The 19,176-nt window shown below is 34.1% G+C and overlaps 1 protein-coding gene across 1 annotated transcript; it reads right to left on the reverse strand.

The window, feature by feature from the left end:
• Nucleotides 1-1,238: 1,238 nt before the first annotated feature.
• On the reverse strand, nucleotides 1,239-18,813 carry LOC139706499 (UDP-glucuronosyltransferase 2B31-like). Its single transcript, XM_071614792.1, has 5 exons — nucleotides 18,090-18,813; nucleotides 17,245-17,393; nucleotides 10,634-10,765; nucleotides 9,465-9,552; nucleotides 1,239-1,258 (listed from the first exon to the last, which is right to left on the reverse strand). The coding sequence occupies exons 1-5, from the start codon at nucleotides 18,811-18,813 to the stop codon at nucleotides 1,239-1,241; spliced, it is 1,113 nt and encodes a 370-aa protein (XP_071470893.1).
• Between the last annotated feature and the right edge of the window lie 363 nt (nucleotides 18,814-19,176).

A 19,176-nucleotide genomic window follows, 5' to 3' on the forward strand; every position in this document is an offset into this window, starting at 1 on the left:
GTTGAATTCACCTTTTTATTTTATATTCACTTACTGTTTTTCTCACCTGAATTATATTTCCATTCTATTGTTTTCTTGAATTTTAAAGTACTTTTCCACTGAAATTTATTACTATTTTTTGTTCATGCATTGTTAAAGTGTTCCTTTAGGAGATGACCTTCTTATACAGTAAGATTAGTGTAATAGTTGTAATGAATGTTGACTTGAATATAGATACACATGGCACAATGTACTTAACATTGTCACTTCCATTAGAATAAGGGAAATCTTGGTAATTAAAGAACTATTTAACTAAAATTAGATATTTACATGATTCAAAGTGCACTATGAAGAAATAAATCTGTGTATTCATAGTAGGTGAGTCTTTCATTCTGCAATGGAAAAATATTTGCAAATCAAGTATCTCACAATGGACTTGTATCCTGTGTCTTGTTTTGGAAAAACATTGGGAAGAAATGAAAAAGCAGTAAGTATTTTTACTAATTCTACTACCAGTTCTAAATTATCATAACTTATAATTGATATCTTACATCTCTTTCCAAAGACTGAATATGAGAATCAGTGTAACCAGATCATTACTTTTACGTGGTTAAAAGACAACAGAATAAATGTGTAGGTAGGAAACAGTATATTTCGTATTTGACATACCTTTTTTGGAAATGACTTCAGCAAGAAGAAGATAAAAGTCTTCTCAGGTCCTGAAGAGAAATAATGCTAAGGCTGGATGTACAAGCCAGCACTACCAGTCTCCCAAAACAAAAGAGAAGGGTGAATCTTGACACACAATTTTAAGTATTGAATACCTTATTCCGAAAAAGTTAACACTACAAAACTCTACACCCAAGTGAAATTAAATCATGATAAGTTTTAAAAGTGATTTTATAAGCAGAAGAGGAGGCTGATTCACAATCTTTTCTTGTGAAGTTGAACTAGAGGAGGTCCATCTGACAGGACTCCCAGCTTTGGGTCTAGATGCAACTATGCCCTTTTCTTCTTCTTTCCTGTTTTAGTAAACTTCTGGCAACAAAACAGACAGCATTTGATGATGATAAATATCACAGCTGCCACACAGGCCAGCAGGAACCCAATCACATCCAAAGAGTAGTACTGGAACCAGGAGAGGTCATGGGCAGCAACCCGGAGGTGTTTAGCTCCTTTGTGGCGCATGACAAACTCAATCCAGAAGACAGCTCGATCCAGAGGCTTCACTGGCTGTTCATGGTGAATTCTTGATAGCCTCATAGCATTCTCTTTATATCTAAAGGACAAACCATAAGACACCAACATTTAAAGCAACTTAATTTGCATAAGTATATTAAGTCTATGTAAGGCTTTTAGAAATGTTCATAAAACTGAATCTAAACAAGTGCCTTAGGTAGCCACAGAAGAGCCAGGTTGGTGACACAGGCCTGTATCCCAGCTCTTTGGGAGGCTGAAGCAGAATAGTAAGTTCAAGGCTAAGTCTGGGCAACTTAGCAAGACATTGTCTCAAAATTCAACAAAGTGGGCTGATGATGTAGCTCAGTGGTAGAACATTTGCCTATCATGAACAATGCACCTGAGTTCAATTCTCAGTACTACACACAAATGCAAAGAATATCCATAGACTTTTGTTTTTGTTGCTGTTAAAGATGTTAGATCATCATAGAAAGTTTAACTTTTATTTTGGGATTTTCTTATGGGCAAATATTTTCCAAAAGAAAATGGAAGGTTGATTGCTTCAGATAAAATGATAATAAGCCATTCATTCTAAGCACTATAAGATAGTTAATTGTAGTTGAAATGATCATCTTGAAGTCTTTGAAGAGAAATTGTCATAGTGGGTGAAATGACTTTTAATCAGTCTCTCTGTTTTTAATCTTTTTTATTGCTCTCTACTGTCTAATTTCTACCTAGTATCCATTTCAGATTATAACACTTGCTCAAAGATTTTCACTCATAATCATATTTAGAATAACATCCAGATATACTCTTTGGAACTCTGTTAGACCAGGACACAAGAAAAGACCACTGACTCCAATTAAAATCAAATTAAAGTAAGCTTATTATTTCGACTGGCCGGGCTGCCTCTACCACCAAAACCATGGGAACAAGACAGCCCCACAGCTTTCTTGCAGCCCAGACTTATAGCCCAGAAAGTTACAGAAGGGAGGTTACAGATAACAAAACTCTGAGGAGCATAACACAAAGGCTAGTTTACATTTTTGCTGGCCCCGACGTCAGAATTTATGATGGTCATTAGAGCCTCAGAGAGGGTCCTTATCTGGCCAGGGAAGGCCAAGATTTGTGAGGCGTCACTGAAGTTTCAGAGAGGGCTACTATCTGGTCAGAGAGAACCAGGCATGGGTGAGGTCAAGGCAGGCATTCCAAGCTAGTTCAGAATTTGCAGTAATTTATAGTAAAGCCGAATTTATCTTTTCATGGCTTTGTGGTGAGATGGCTCCCAATTTTAAGAGAAAATCAGGCTGGGTCTATCACTACTAGACCACAGAAGCTCATATACTAGAAATGTTCTCTCCTATCATTTTTCCTGTGCATATTAAGTTACAGACACAATTTTTTGTTTTCAGTTTTTCTCCTGAAGCCCTCAATGTCTATCTCAGTCCACCAACTTTTCTGCACCCATTCTTTCTGTCCCCTCTCCTTTGCCCCATCTCAAATTCTTGCACTCATCCCATGCCCCATCCATTTTGCATTAGCAATCATTATCAGAGAAAACATTCAGGCCCTGTTTTTTTGGAATTTGTTTATTTTGCTTATCATGATTTCTCAAACTCCATCCATTTACCTGCAAATCCCAAAATTTCAATCTTTTTTAATGCTAAGTAATATTCCATTGTGTATAATATTCCACAGTTTTGTTATCCATCCATCTATTGAAGGGCATCTAGGTTGTTTCCATAGTTTGGTTATTGTGAATTTTGCTGGTATAAACATTGAAGTGGCTTCATCACTGTAGTATGCTGTTTTTAAGTCCTTTGGGTATAGACCAAGGAGGGGGATAGCTGAGTCAAATGGTGGCTCCACTTCAAATTTTCCAAGGAATCTCCATACTGCTTCCCAGATTGTTTGCACAAATTTGCAATCCCACCAGCAAAGTATGAGTGTGCCTTTTCCCTTACATCCTTGCCAATACTTACTGTTGCTTGTATTCTTAATAACTGCCTTTCTGACTGGCATGAGATTAAGTCTTAGAATAGTTTTGATTTGCATTCCTCTAATTCCTAGATATGTTGAACATTTTTTATGTATTTGTTGATCAATCGTATATCTTCTTCTGAGAAGTCTCTGTTCAGCTCCCTAGCCCATTTATTGATTGGGTTGTTTGTTTGTTTGTTGGTGTTAAGCTTTTTGAGCTCTTTATATATCCTGGATATTGGTGCTCTATCCGTCTTGAGTGTGGCAAAAATTTGCTCCAAAATATAGGCTCTCTCTTCACTCATTAATGGTTTCTTTTCACAGAGAAGAAGTTTTTCCGTTTGAATCCATACTATTTATTGGTTCTTCATTTTATTTCTTGCACTTTAGGAGATTTGTTAAAGATGTCAGGGCCTAATCTGACATTATGATTTGGGCCTACATTTTCTTCTATTAGATATAGGGTCTCTGGTCTAATTCTGAGATACTTGATCCACTTTGAGTTGAGTTTTGTGCATGGTGAGAGGGGTTTAGTTTTAGTTTACTGCATATATATTTCCAGTTTTCCTAGCACCATTTGTTGGAGAGGCTATCTATTTTCCTGTTTGTTTTTGGCACCTTTGTCTAGAGTGAGATAACTGTGTTTATGTGGGTTTGTCTCTGTGTCTTCTATCTGTACCATTCGTCTACATGTCTATTCTGGTGCCAATATCATGCCTTTTTGTTACTATAGCTTTGTAGTATAGTTTAAGGTGTGGTATTGGGATTCCTCCTGCTTCACTCTTCTTACTAAAGATTGCTTTGGCTATTCTGGACCTTTCATTTTTCCAAATAAATTTCATGATTGCTTTTTATATTTCTATGAAGAATGTCATTGGGATTTTAATTGGAATTGCATTAAATCTGTATAATGCTTTCGGTAGTATGGCCATTTTGACAATATTAATTAATATACAGAGTATTTTAAATATTCATATAGTTCTATTGCTTATATGCCTGGGAGTGGTATTGGTGATATAAAAATGCAAGTATAATTGTGATTTCTTTATGGAATCTAAATTACTTAGACGTATATTACTTAGTTTTCAAAACCTAGAGGGTTTTTAGTTAATTTTTTATTTATTTTTTTTAGTTAATTTTTTCTCTAATTTTTTTTTTCTGATTTAATTCCAATATGACTGGAAAATGTATTCTTTAGATTCAAATCATTTCTGGGCAGTTTTATGGCATACCCAAATATATCAGGTTCTTCAAATATGAATATTATTTTCCATCATTTTCTGTTATCGATAAAAGTTTTTAAAAACTTCATATTATGACTATAGACCTGTGCACTTACATTTTATATTTTTATGTAAAATTTCATTAATAGGTCTATTTTATATTGAATGACTTCTAAATGAAGAAATATTCTTTTCATATTTAGTTTTGTCTACTCTCTCTGACAGTAATATAGCTACAATAGCTTATTTATTTATTTTGTGTTAGTAATGATTGAACTCAGGGGCCATCCACTACTCTAATCCTTCTTATATTTTACTTTGAGATAGGGTCTTTTTAAGTTGCTGAGGCTTGCCTTGAGCTCACAATCATGTTTCTGCTTCAGAAATTACTGAGTTACAGGCTTGCACTACCATGCCCAGCTGCAACACCTTGATTGACACTTAAAATCTTTTATCTCTTTACTCATAGAATTACTATGTAATTAAGTTAAACATATCTCAGAAAAAGAGTATATGACGGGTTTTTAAAATCCAGTTTGATTATCTTTTAATGATATAGTTAATATTACGATAGATATTGATATATTACTATATAATTCTACCAACTTATTCCATATTTTCTTTACCATTTTCCTTGCATTATGTTTTTTTATTCCTTCTCATCTATTTTTAAAGTATTTTAGCATTCAAAATTGTAACAATTTTTTTTTTTTGGTAATCTTTTGTCAAAGTATTCCGATAGGTCATACCTTCCGTAAATAATGAGTATTGGTAGTCATGCTCAATGCTGACTGATGGTAGAAATCTAAGCACTACACATTTTATAGAACAATTTTTGTTGTATTAAGAGAAAATTTGATTATAAAAGATATTTTATAGAAATTGAAATTATTTGCTTTCCAAAGTACACCATTATAAAAATGATGAACTCATCCATTCAGAATAGAATAAAATACATACAAATCAAATATCTCAATATAAATGTGTCTCCATAATAAAAACTACTGACAGTTCAATTTTAAGATAAGTACCTAATTAACAAAGGATTTAAAGACTTGGATAATTATTTGTACAGAGAATAAACATGATTATCTAGTATGCATGTGAACAACAATTCATCATTTTAAACAACCTGTGGAGTGCAAATCAAGGTCACAATTAGTTGCCACTTCATAACCACTAGGATTGGCATTATAAAAAGAAGACAGAAGATAGCAACTTTTAGCAGTGATGTGGAAAAGTTAGAACTCTCCTATACTACTTCTAGGAATGTAAAATCTTGCCAATTATTTGGCAAACAGAATGGAATTTAATTACTAACATGAAGTTCTCATGTGAGGGAGTAATGCCACTCTTTGGCACTACATAAAAGAAATGAAAAATAAAAAACTTTTTCCACACAAAACAAACCATGTTCAAATATTCGAAATTTAAAAACAGCCCAAATGTCCATGATGTAATAAATGGTTAAATAAAATGTGTTATATACATCCACACCAAAGAATACTATTCAGTAATAAGTAGAAATCACATAGCTCTACTTGTTTAAACGTGGACAAAATTAAAAAAAAAACAATATAGTAAGTGAAACAACACAGTTGGAGCTGTCTACCATTGTATGTCTGGTTGTATTTGTATGAAATGTGCATCTAAGGCTAGTTTTTAGAGACTGAATGTATAATTAGTTGTGGCGAAGAGCTGGAGGTTAAGAGAGATTTATTTGAAAGATATATGAGATTTCTTTTTGGCACAACAAAAATGTTATAAAATTATCTCTTGAAGAAGAATTCTGAACTATGTGAACATAACCCAAATTATTTGACTTTTACAGCTCAAACAAGAAATTTATGGTATATAAGTTATATATAATAGAATCTGTTAAAGTAAAAATCAATTTTGGAGAAAAATTTATATTTTCAGTAGAGGGGAAACACTTGAAGAAATCAGTATTGTCAATGACTTTTTTTTTTTTTTTTAGCTGAGACTCCAATGCACACGCAACAAAAGGAAAAAGGACAATTAGGATTATGTTAAATTGAGAAGCTTTTGCACTGCAAAGTTAACACCAAGAGAGTAAACAGAAAACATGCACAATTGGGAGGTAATACTTGTAAGAAAAGATGAATATCTAGAATATGTGAGGAATTCTAAAAACTCAGCAGCAAAATTCCAAATTATTGCTGTAAAAAGCAGAAAATGATCAGAATAGACCTTTTGATTTCAAAAGAAGATATTGTATATGACAAAGTGCTCAACTTTACTAATCATGCAATGAGATGTAAATCAAACAACAATCAATCCACAATGTTGATTTCAGAACTCTTTTGTAGTTTTCTACTCAAACTTTGAAAAACACCCATCTTCAGCATGCCAAAAAGAGCAGCAGCAGCAGCAACAACAACAAAAATGAGAGATAATCTCATTGAATTGAATGGTCATAATCTAAAAGTGAAAAAATAACAAACGCTGTTGAGGTAGAAGAGGACGGGGACCTCTTATAGTCCACTGAGAAGAATGCAAATTTGTATGGCCACTATGGAAAAAAAGAACATGGAGTCTCCTTAAATAATGCAAATAGAACTACCATAGGATTCAGCTTTCGTATTACTGTATACTAACACAATGAAAACGAAATCAGTTTATCAAAGAGGTCCTGAACTTCCATGTTTACCTGCATCACTATTCACAATAGTCAAGCTATAAATCTACTGAGTTGTTCATTGTTAGATGATGGCTAAAGCAAACATGGAAATACACACACTCGCGCATGCACACACACACACACACACACACACACACCTGGCTTTTATTCAGCCATGAAAAAGAATGAAATATTGTCATTTCTACTTACAAGGATTGAAGTGGAAGTAATTATGCTAAATCCTATATACTGGCACCAAAAGAAAAATACTGCATTTTCTCATTCTCATGTGGAATCTAAAAAGCTGACTTAATTGAAGTACATTATTGAAAAGGAGTAATTAGAGGCTGGGAATTGTAGGAGCAAGGGGGTCTAAAGAGAAGTTGAAAAACACAGAACACGCTACAGTTAGATAGAAGGAATAAGTGCTACTGGTATGTAGCACAATAGGTGTACTATTGTTTATAATTTCTTATATATATTATAAAGAATTAGAGGAGAAGAGTTTGACAGTTCCTAGCAGAAAACATTATGAATATTTAAGAATATGGAAATAAAAATTTTCCTGATTAGGTCATTGCATATTATATACATGTATCAAATTATTCTGCCATACCAAATAAGTGTATGTAATTTTTTAAAAAATGTTGGCAGTTTTGGAAATTTTAGGTATCAAATGGAAATATATTATTTCTTCAACTGCATTGTCCTTCTGTTCTCTTGTCATATTAGTAAAACCTGTGTTCTTTATATTTAGCTTTATAGTAAAAAAATTTTAGTATCACTTTACTAATAACTATTATTGCTAATTAAGTACATTTGTAAGGCTAATTTGCAATGTAAAAATGATTGGTTGAGAATAAAAGCACATTTCAAAGAGTTCAATAATTTTAGTTATTAACATTAGACTCAAAGAGGAATAAATCTTTTCTCATTTTCAAGGGTACCTAAATATAAATATTACTTTACTGAAAAATTTGTTATACTTACGAAGGTTCATTAATGACTGTATTCAACGCACTGAGTAAATCCATACTTGACATTGTAATAAAATTCAGTCTAAGAGCTGCTCCTTTGGCTTTCATGTGCATGACATTATCAGGTTGATCCGCAAACAAGGGAATGCCCACCAGAGGGATCCCATGATAGATGGCCTCATAGATGCCATTGGTTCCACCATGAGTTATAAAAGCTTTGGTTTTTGGATGACCTAGGATTGAAACAAATGAAGGGAAATTATTCATGTCAGAAATAAATTGTCAAATATGTAATGTAAAGCAATGAAAATAAATTGTTTTCTAGGTAATAGATTCGAATAATGATGAATTCATATCACAATACTTTCAATTATTGGGGCAAGAGGCACCTGTGTCCACTGGCGAGGTAAGTGAAGATTACATGGAAGAGTAGGTATGTTACCTGAGATCTGAAAAATGAAAACAAGGTTGCTATCTAGACAAATGGAAGGAGGACATACTGGGTAGAACAACCAACCTGTGCAAACATAAGAGGGGACCTGGATTTATGTGTTCAATTAAAACAACAATGATGTCCCTGAGCATGCTATGAAGGGTGTCCAATGCAGCAGGGAGTGGGTTGTTGGTGGTTATGAAATCAGAGGTAGGATTTGCTGTACTTCATTAGGAAGTACAACTTCAGGATTAAGATCTTAAACTTGATTGAGAAGTGTTTTTCAGTAGAGAAAGAGGATGATCAGAATGTTGTGCCAGAAACTACCTCTGAAGGCTGTACCTTCCAAGTTCAGGACAGCACTCCTGGGACTTTTAACTTATATGCTACACAGCTGAAGCATAAAGTTTATTGTGTAGTATGTTTGGAATAAATTTGTCTTACTGTTTTTCTGCTAAAACTCTTTGTAAATGTGGTTTGTCATTATAGCACTTTTTACAACAAAACTGTACTAGAACAGTTCCAAACTGTATATATGTATAAAGATTGTCTTCTAAATGGGTTTCCTATTACTAAGTAAAATTTCATATTTTAAAGTGTCCTGTAAATAAGGATTAAATTCTATCCTTTTCCTAAAAAATTTTTTTAAGGATAATGGATTTTTTTTTTTTTAGGATATGGAACATGCAGAGTCAGTTGTAATAACAGAGAGGGCTGTTTTTTATCGGCATTTCAGAGAGCACTACTTTATGTCAAAGGGTAGGTGTAAAGTTGTAGAAATAGGAGATAAGGGACAATCCAGGAAGTGACCAAAAAATTCTTTGTGAGAGGTAATTACCCCTAAAATAAGGATACTTGAACACAAACAATATGACTTTGTATAATAAAATGCCCACAGTTGTTCTTTATTCACTTTCTCCCTAGGACTAAAAAGAGAACTTTAAAAATCAGATTATTTTGAAATTTTCTTAATAAATTTTCAAAACATTTTTAAATTTTTATTTTTCTAACTGGATATTAATCATATTTTTGAGATTTATTCTGAGTCTTACCAAGAAGGTCATTCTGAGGAATCCATTTGTAAAGTCGAGTATTGGGTCCTAAGGTAGCTGGTTTCTTGCCATCATATCTCCATATGACCTGTTAGGGTAAAGCAAGCCTCTTATTAGTTGAGTTAAATTTCAAATTATAGGATATTAAAATTTGAAAGTGATTAAGAAAGAAATCACATACTTAAATACCTATCCTATGCAAGATAAAGAAATGAGATCAAGAAACAATAAATAATAATAACTATTGAAATGGTATATAAATAGAGACATAATTTTCCTGCATTCATTTTTATATTTAATCAAGGTCATATAAATAGTAGCTTCATATAAGTAGTAGCTTAGACAAATGAGTTTATCAATATCAAATACAAATATTTAAGAAATTGATAATTATAGATCTATAGCATAATGTGTAAAAAATTAATATTTATATTCATTTTGTTTTAGAAATTTGTATTTTATACTAGTTCTTATCTACTAAATTTAATATTAACCTTTGTCCTGATATGCGAAGATTAGTATAACCACTTTCTCCATGGGTTACTAGTGTTTTGTCCTTGTAGGTTCACAGTTTCTAATTCACAGGATTCCATCTCCACCTTTTCTCTTATACCTTCCTTCTTGAGAAATCTATAATAGGGCCATGTCCACCATGACAAACTAAGTCTCCTTGTTTTGATGGATATCTGCACTCAGGGTTGGTGAGCCTGGCCTTCCTTTCTCTAACTAGCAGCACAAAAAATCATCATAACTAGGCCCCTTCTTACATTTAGGGGGAGTATCAAGGCCAGGATTATATAGGATGATGATGCTGTATGATGCTATTCAGATATTTTTATTGCCTGCTATTGCTATTGCACTGATGCAATAAATGACTAATATTTAACTCCATGCTTCTGATATCTGTAGTGTGCACAGTGTCCTCTGGAGTTCTGCAAGCAAAACAAGGAAATGAAAGAGCAGAATTTGGAGATTACTGTGTATCTGCATATAATACTTTTTAAATACCAAGTTCATACTGCACCTGAATAATGTATTTCATCCTGAGCACAATGTTAATGTCAAAGTATTATTAATCAAAAATATCCTTTGTGCTATTTCAGAATTTGCTGTATATATTTTTGTTTATATATTTAGTAGTTATCTACCATTAGGGCACTTTATCTAACCTTTTGTGGAATCTGGGCAAGGGCTGATGCAATCACATTGGCCCTTTCTTGGGTCATGTTATTGACCATTGACCCCAGAGAAAACACCACAACACCATTCTCTCCAGAGCTCTGGACAAAGTCTTCCATTTCCTGTAAAGGAAAGAATTTGTTCCATCACAAAAGAGAAAATACAGAACACGGAGTATTGTAAGGTTTGTAGAAACATTTAAGGAAATAAATAAGAATTTAAGGAAATTATGTTGGGCTGTATTAAAAATTAAGTTATAATATATACAATATAATATATAGTTATAACAATTTCTAAAGGTATAAAATTCTGTATTACACATGCATATATTTCACATTTTTTTATGCGAACAACATCCAGAACATTTTTATTTTTACACAGGAAATCTATATAAGTTAAGCAAGAACTCCTGGTTTCCTCCTCCCCTGGTTCATTGTCTACCTTACTTCTACTTTCTGCTTCTCTGAAATTGGCTACTCAGGTATTCATGTAAGTGGATTCATAGTGATTTCTTTCTTTTTTTTGGACAGACTTATATTACTTAGTTTAATGTTTTCTTAATATTGTAGCATCTATCCCAATTCCCTAATTTTTTTAAGATTTAGTGATATTTATGTACATTTTATCAAAAATTCATTAACATATACCTAGGTAATTTGCATCTCTTCATTTCCAGGAATGGAGTTTTGTGATTGACCTTGGGCCAAAACCTTGTGAAGATCCTTCAATCAATTCTTCTACAATCTAGCCAGAAGTGGAACTGGTAAAACCATTCAGTATTGTCGTGTGTGTGTGTGTGTGTGTGTGTGTGTGTGTATCTGTGTGTGTTGCCAGAAGTTGAATCTAGGGCCTTATACATGCCAATCTAGTGCTTTACCAGTGAGCTACATCCCCAGCCCATGTTATCCTTCTTTTTAAAAAACTTAATCACTTAGTTTAGTTGGAGATTTCTTATATGAAATACATTCCCTTTATTATGCATATATGCATGTGTATGCATCTCTCTGTCTCTCTCTGTGTGTACACGTGTGTGTATGTATATGTGTGTGTGTGTGTGTTCTAGCAAGAAATGAAATAATCACTATAGACTAGTGAGAATTTTTTTTTTTCTCCTTGACCAAATGCTTGTTGTCCTATCTAAAATTGCATCTCCTATAAAAGCTGGCTTTTGTTTTTCCTCTTTGCATTTAGTATTTGGGTATTCTTCTTTGCATTGTCCTGAATCCTCTAAATTTGAGTCTTGTTAAATTAGCTTAACTAGAATCTGCCAACACTTATATCTAATATTTTATATCTGATTTAAGATATTTTCAGGTCTCTCAAACTCCTCCTTTCCCAGATATCCCACTGACCTGCCTTCAGCAACTATCTTGTTAGATTAGTTTGGCCAGAATCCCTGCAGCCCCTTATGTTTTCTCTTAATAACTTTCTATCCACTGACCCTCACCTTAAACCTTTTCTCTAAATCTATCTTTTTCCTTGTGTTCATAACTGAACTTAATTTATCTCCCTTTTCTACAAAATTCAATTGCAGTGGTGTCTACACTTACTGTGTAGATGCAAAATGCAGTTCGCCTTACTGTGTTTAATGTTTGTCATTAAATTTTTATTTTCTTTAACCCCCAGAGAAGGTCATATTCATTTCTAAACTGCTTAATCTTTCATTCAGGATTGTAAATGTGCATCTTTAAAGCCTGTGCCTTCACTCCTCACTGGTTGATTGGCTACCTATTGGGGAGTAAATCTCCTGAAACTTTGTCCTGAGGAAACATCTGCTGACATTGGTAAGGGCAGATCATGTTTTTCAAGAACATCACTATTCTGTTTAAGCTGATCTAAAGTCCAAGAAATTGGAGGCTACGCTAGTCTCCTAGGAGTCTCAGTTTTAAGGGGCAAGATTAGAGTTCTAGGCAAGCAAAAGCTGTTTACAGTGACAGGCATCTTTGATGGAAAGATAGCTGGGTACCTTACTGGCTGTCTCTCTGGAGTGGAGATAATTCCCTGACATCTGGGCTCTAAAATTCCTTTTTGCTTAGCTAGTCCTGAGGCCTATTTATTAATTTTCCCATGGAACACATCAATCAAATGAAAGCTCTTTTCAAGCCCCTGCCAACTTTGTGTTCTGACAACTGTCTCTGCTTTCTTGTTGGTATACTTTCAGAACAGATATTTTGGATATTTAAGGTTACTTAGGGAAACTTTAATATCCCCAATCATGCTCCTTGGTGGACTCTCCCTTTCCATCTCCTGTTTCTTCTTCCTTTAACATGTCATTGTTCTCCTCAGGTCCCTTGCACCCTTTGCTATGTCTCCTTCTAGGTCCTACGTCCTCCCTCTGCCTGTGCACAGAGCTGCACTTTTCACTTCCCTCTTTAGCACCTCTGTTCCTGCATTGACAGTCACTTGTTCCTCTGTCTCAAGCAAGGGCTCTCAAGGAACTCGGGATCCTCCAAAAGCAACTATTTGAGGTTTAAAGGGAAAAGGCTAATTAGACATAAACTGAATATGTTGTCCACTTAGATGGGCTTCAAAGACATTTAGAGGGACACAAGATGTCTTGTCTCCCTCACCTAAAATGAAGACTCCCTTAAAAGCCTTCTTCACATATATTTTAATTCCAAGAATCTTTACTCCATATTGAATATATAATCTCACCTTGTTACATTTTATCAGAAACACAATTTAGATGAAATATTATATGGAGATAATAGCAGTAAGTTTTGTATTACAGTGTTGACCGATTTATGCCTAAAATTTTAGAATGGAAGCTGGAGATCTGTGTGTCTGCATGTATGCCTGTATGTGTGTATGTGTTACATGTTACATATATTTGATATTTTCTCAGCTCTAGATGATATGCGTAATGGAATATATAAAATCTCTGAATGGCTTTCTATTCCTACCCACTGTGATATAAATGAGCACTTACATAAATTAAACATACCTACAATTGCCAGAAATGTAGAAAAAATCAAATACTTTCAATATTCACATGGCTTAGTAAGTCTTTGGAAAATATGACTAGTTTGATGTTATTGGTTTACTAAAAACAGATGTGTGACTCAGTTATCATCATAAGTATAAAATGAGCTTATATTTTTATTCCACCTGGGTATACCAGTCACCTATGGTTGCAATTAGTTATCAAAGAAATAATTTGAGATGAGTTCTAGTATTTTTGCTGTTAAGTGTGAAAAGTATGTTTTCCTAAAACCAGTTTCCAAAATCTTTTTGTTAATTTGATACCTTAGTTATATACTAAGTTAAGTTAAGGGATATTTGTTTATTAGATGTGTAGCCCATTTCTAAATAAGACTAAAACACTTAAGTATGCATTCATTTAATTTTTACATGTGGCTTTTAAGCATAATTATATTTGTGTCTGTTAAGAAAGATAAGGAATTATTGAATGATATAACAGTCCTATAAGAAAACGTGTCACTAAAACATTTGCTTGTCAAATGGACTTTCATCACATCTTTAATTACTGCAGTTTGATGAACCTGCCTAAAGTAGACATGGAAATGAATGATCTGATAAAGAAGGATAATAATATTTTTGACATTAAGTTTGAGATTTTGCTGGAATTTGATGTTTTGTTTTCATGATTCAAGGCACCGTTTTTTCTTTTCCTGTACAGAATTTTTCCAACTAACAAATTTGTAATTTACATTTTTTTATAGAAATTAATCATTTATTGGCTTCCCTTTTTCTAATCTCTACAGAATTTGGAAACAACATACTAGATGCTCTTGCCGTTAGAAGTTTAACTCTATTTCCTAACTTGGCTTCCCAGGTTTCCCAGCCTCAGGAGGCTTTTAGAAGTCTATCTGAGATTTCTTTTGGAAAGATCTGGAAAAGGAAACCTCAAAAGCATTATGATCAATTTCCATTCTTGCTTCTTTGGTGAAAATAATCCACGCAATACAATGAAATTAAACATATTTGGCCAGGAAGAATTACGTTACTTTACCTATCATTTTTCAGAAATGGAGTTGAGTGGTTGTAGGTAAATTTCATGTCACAGAGGAATACCATGACACACTATTTTGTGTTATTTTAACCTGTAAATTGGACAGTGTCATGTTGTGTCCCTCCTCACTAAATTTTCAATTCTAGGTTCCTCATCAAACTAAAGTATTCATTGTTTCTGCTATCTTCCTGGTGTAGGCTACCAGGAACAAAACTGTGACTTTTTTTTGTGTGTGTGACTCTCTAAAGATTTCCCACAAGTTGAAGCTGGGTGGTTTCATGCTTTGCTCTAAGAAATCAACTCAACTGTGACCTTGATATCTGTGCCATCACTAAAAGCACTTAAATTGCACATCAGGAAATTTGTCAGTTGTGATATCTGAGTACTATGTTCTGTCTTCAGCAAGAATTATTGTTTTGGCTAAAATTTCCTTGACTTCTGATGTTTGTTCTTAGTAATCTTTCATCCACTGACCGTCACCCTGCACTTAGGCTGAACTTCATCTTTCTCATTCTTTTTCTGGATATCCTCTCTTTCCTTCTGTATTGACACTGTCATTTCCATTTAACACAAATGGAGAAATCTTTTTAAAATAGGATTGAACTACCCAGAACTTCCATTACTCTTAGGTGTGCTTTTGGAATTGAATTGCAACATGTACCCTCAAAGTTTGGCTTTAAGTACCTATATTTGGATTTTAAATATCAATGAGATCACATACAATGGTACTGCTAATAAAAGAGTAGACAAAAAGAATCTCTTAAGTGATCACTTAATAGTGAAATAAATGATTGCTGTTTAATGTAACAGCTCTGTGTTTGGGATTGTATAGGGATTCTGGCCCTGAAAATGTAAAGAGCAGCATTCCCATGGTGAGAAAGCACAAGGGGGAAGTGGGATAGCAGGCACTCTGTTTCCCACCCTTAGAATGCCCAATAATTTTTCTGAGGATTTAATAATATAGCTAATTTGTATGCTATGTCCAGCTTGTATGGCAATGCCCTGAGACCTCTGTGTTAGACCCTCATCAAGCCTCAACCTTGATTGCAGGCACATACTCCTGGGAATAGAAAAACTTGTTTGATAGATAACTACAATGTTTCATCAAGCTTCTGTGCCCTTGGAGCTGCCCGCCTAACATTCAGACAGTGGCTTTTCTTGAGAACTGCACAAAGCTCCTAACACTTCTTATTGTAATTGTGAAATGTAACTGCAGAATAAGCAACCTTACTGATACTCTAAACAATAATGTGGTTATGGTACTAATGACCTAATGTAACCTATTGGTATAAATAAATGTGGCCACTTGGACAAAGAGCCACTCTTCTACCTTCCCTGCTTCTGCACTTTGACTCTGTCTCCTCTTTATTATTATTCCTTACAGGATTGGGTCTCTGATGGCTTCATGACTTTGGCATGCTTGGTGGCTAGGAAGTTTCTGTGCAAAGACATAGAATGCCTAGCTGCTGTATCAATGACCTGCATGAGGAGTCTCTGTGGTAGAGTCTTATGATTCTCAATTTTCATCTTAGGCACATAGCTCATGGGAATAAAGAAATTATCTTGTTAAACAACCACAATGTTTCACCAAACTCTGCTGCCTGAACCTGCCCACATAATAGTAACTTTAAACAATGGATTTTCTTGAGAGCTATACAAAGCTGCTAATATTGTACACTGCAACTATAGTGTGTAACTGAGAAAAAAGCTGCATAATGTTGCTAACTCTGTATCCTGCCTAATGACACAATGAACAATAATGTATTACTGATGCCAGTGATCTAATGTAACCTATTGATTTAAATAAAGTGGGCAACTTGGCCATTCTGCCTCTGCGTCTTGTCTCTGTGTCTCTTTTTATTATCCTTACAGTTTATTGGAATGATAAAAGTGCAGTATTTGTTAAAAACACATCAGATTCTTATGGTTTTTCATAAGCAGTATTATTCTAAATACTTACAGAATTATTTTATAATTAAAAGCTAAGAGCATCCTACAGATACAAGTAGTACAAGTTAATATTTATTCTTCAAATATGCAAAATTTATGGTCATTGATAACTCTGCAGTATATCTCTCTCTTTTATTTTAAGACAACTAAAGTGTGGTGACCCCCTTTGCCACAGGGAGTTTTCCTGAGGTTCCCCAATAGCCTTGGGTAGACAGGAAATGCCTGTGGTCCTTCTCTATTATAATATTTCTCACAAAATTTCTCTTTCATGTTCACAGTCTGTCTTTCAATGTAGAATGTAAGGTATTTGGGAGAAGAGACTGTGTTTCTTTGTTTCTCTGCATATAAAGAATTTTCCTATGGTACATGCTAGGCATTTCTTTGAATTAATGACTGATATTGTCTTGTATGTTGAGAAATAAAGACCTTAATTTAACTGGAGCTTTGTGTAGCTCTCAAAAGTCCCCAGGTTTTACTTTTCTACTGTTAAAAAAATAAAATTCACATAGTTATGTGAATATGCATAGACATGTAAGAATTTCTATCTACAGATCTCTTTGTCCCATTTCCCATAACTTTTTTTTTTCACAGTGAATGAGACATTCTGAGTGAGAACAGAGAATCATTCTTGGTGAAAATGCAAGGACAACAGAACCAACTAAATGGGAATAGGTTTACCTTAGGCAGAGGTTTGGCAGGTCTGCAGTGGAGTCCTCCAACGAAATCAACATTTGGTAGGGTTGGGCGAGGAAATTCCAAATCCCAATAGGTTCTAATGAGCCAGATATCTGCTTTTGACATTGTCTCTAATAATGTAGTGGGTCGTCCTGAACAGGAAAAGGAATACAAAAGCTATAGGACATTAGAAAGTTATCATATGGAAATGAATATGTCTGGTAAATATCTGAAAAAAACTTTTAATAATGAAGCCAAACATGTTTAAGAGTTTCTGTGATTTAATAAAGCTAATGTGTGTGTGTATATGTGCATATATAAAAAACATATATGTCGCTCATATTTATGTGGACATACGTGAAAGGCACAATGTGAGAGATGAATTAAGTGACAAAATATTTGAATTTATAAATGTGGAAACTAATCTACAGATACAGAGCTGATTTACTCAAAGCTACATAGATAATTGTTCTAGAAATATTTGTAGGAGTCATCCAACTACATTCTAGACTCATGAAGACATTGAGTAACATTAAAAATTATTGTTTTGAAGATGAAATAAAATGGATACTAAAAGGGTAATAAATGTGTGTGACTTCCTAGGGAAGTCCCCAGTGGCTTATTTTGTGTGTGTGACTTCCTGCTGTATCCAAACATTTCAAACTAACTTTACAACTGAAGCTTTTCCATAGTGTTTTGAGTTTGATGTATTATTGTGGTAAAATGTTTTTTATTTTATCACCATACATTTAAAAGATTAACTTCTCTGACTTCATACTCCCGCAGGCTCACCCTCAGAGACATGACTAATTTTGAAATTTTTATTGCCATTAGATAATAGGACTTACCTAAAATTTCACTGTAAAACTGATTCCACTTCTTCTCATCAAATGTTTGGAACCAAAAATCAAAATACACCACGTACAGCATATTTTTTATCCGCTCCATGAATGTCATTTGATCACTTAATTCTGACATAAGAATAGGCACATAGGAAGGAGGGAATGGAAGTCCTGCACTATATTTTTCATACGTGTAGCCATACAAAAAGCGAAGAGTATACACAAGTGGTATTTCAAATAGCTCAGCTAGCAGCTCACCACAGGGACGAAATGCATCTGCAAGAATGACATCAAACTTGGATTCACGTAGTTTTGTCATAAGATTCTTGTTAAAAACTACCTCTTTACAGAGTGTCAAAAAGTTTTCAAAACCTTCCCATAGCAGTTCTTGCAACAGTGAAAAGTATGTCCAATTTGATTGTTTTGGCAGCTCATAAATCAGCTTTCTGATTGCTTCAATGTAAAAATCTTCCATGTCAGTTTTAGACATTGCTGAAGGGTAAGTCTCAAATTTAATATCAGATCCTTCTTCAACATAAAAAGAAACGGAAGCTGAGGATATCAGAACAGTCACTTCGTGACCTTTCTGAACTAGTTCATCCAATATTGTCTTTATATTGATCCAATGGCTGTATTCCATTGGCCACACAAGCACCTTCCCACAACCTCCAGAACTAAAGTGACTACTCAGCTGTAACAGGAGTAGAGCTGCAGTCATTTTTGTAGACATCCTGGTGAGATGCAAGGCTTCCTTTCACACTGGATTCCCTCTGCTCTTGCTGATATCCAAGCAGAAATCATTAGTTAAAATATAACTTGTACACACCTAAGTAAATACATACACTAATGGACAGAGTGTCTGACTGCCAAGTGGGAAAAGCAAATGGTAGATGACCTCATGTCCATATGAAAATGTGCCATAATTCCTTTCTGTGTTCTTTCCTGTAGTTAAGAGTTGATGACCTTACATGTATATGTCTCTTATGTTATACTTGATGCTTTTGAATAATGTCAAGAACAGTGGCATGTGACATATTACTTTTGTTTGCAGCTTCTTTGTACAGAAGCAGAAATGTAGTCATAATCCTGGTGA

The sequence above is a fragment of the Marmota flaviventris genome, chromosome 7 (assembly GCF_047511675.1).
Source record: "Marmota flaviventris isolate mMarFla1 chromosome 7, mMarFla1.hap1, whole genome shotgun sequence".
NCBI classification, from domain to species: Eukaryota; Metazoa; Chordata; class Mammalia; order Rodentia; family Sciuridae; genus Marmota; species Marmota flaviventris.

Bases quoted from the DNA above. Each gene is read 5' to 3' on its own strand.
- LOC139706499 (XM_071614792.1), bottom strand. From the start codon at position 18,813: ATGTCTACAAAAATGACTGCAGCTCTACTCCTGTTACAGCTGAGTAGT. The intron at 17,394-18,089 runs GTAAGTCCTATT...TTTCCTGTTCAG, and splicing joins GTTTTACAGTGAAATTTTAG to GACGACCCACTACATTATTA. The intron at 10,766-17,244 runs GTAAACCTATTC...TTTCCTTTACAG, and splicing joins CTGCCAAACCTCTGCCTAAG to GAAATGGAAGACTTTGTCCA.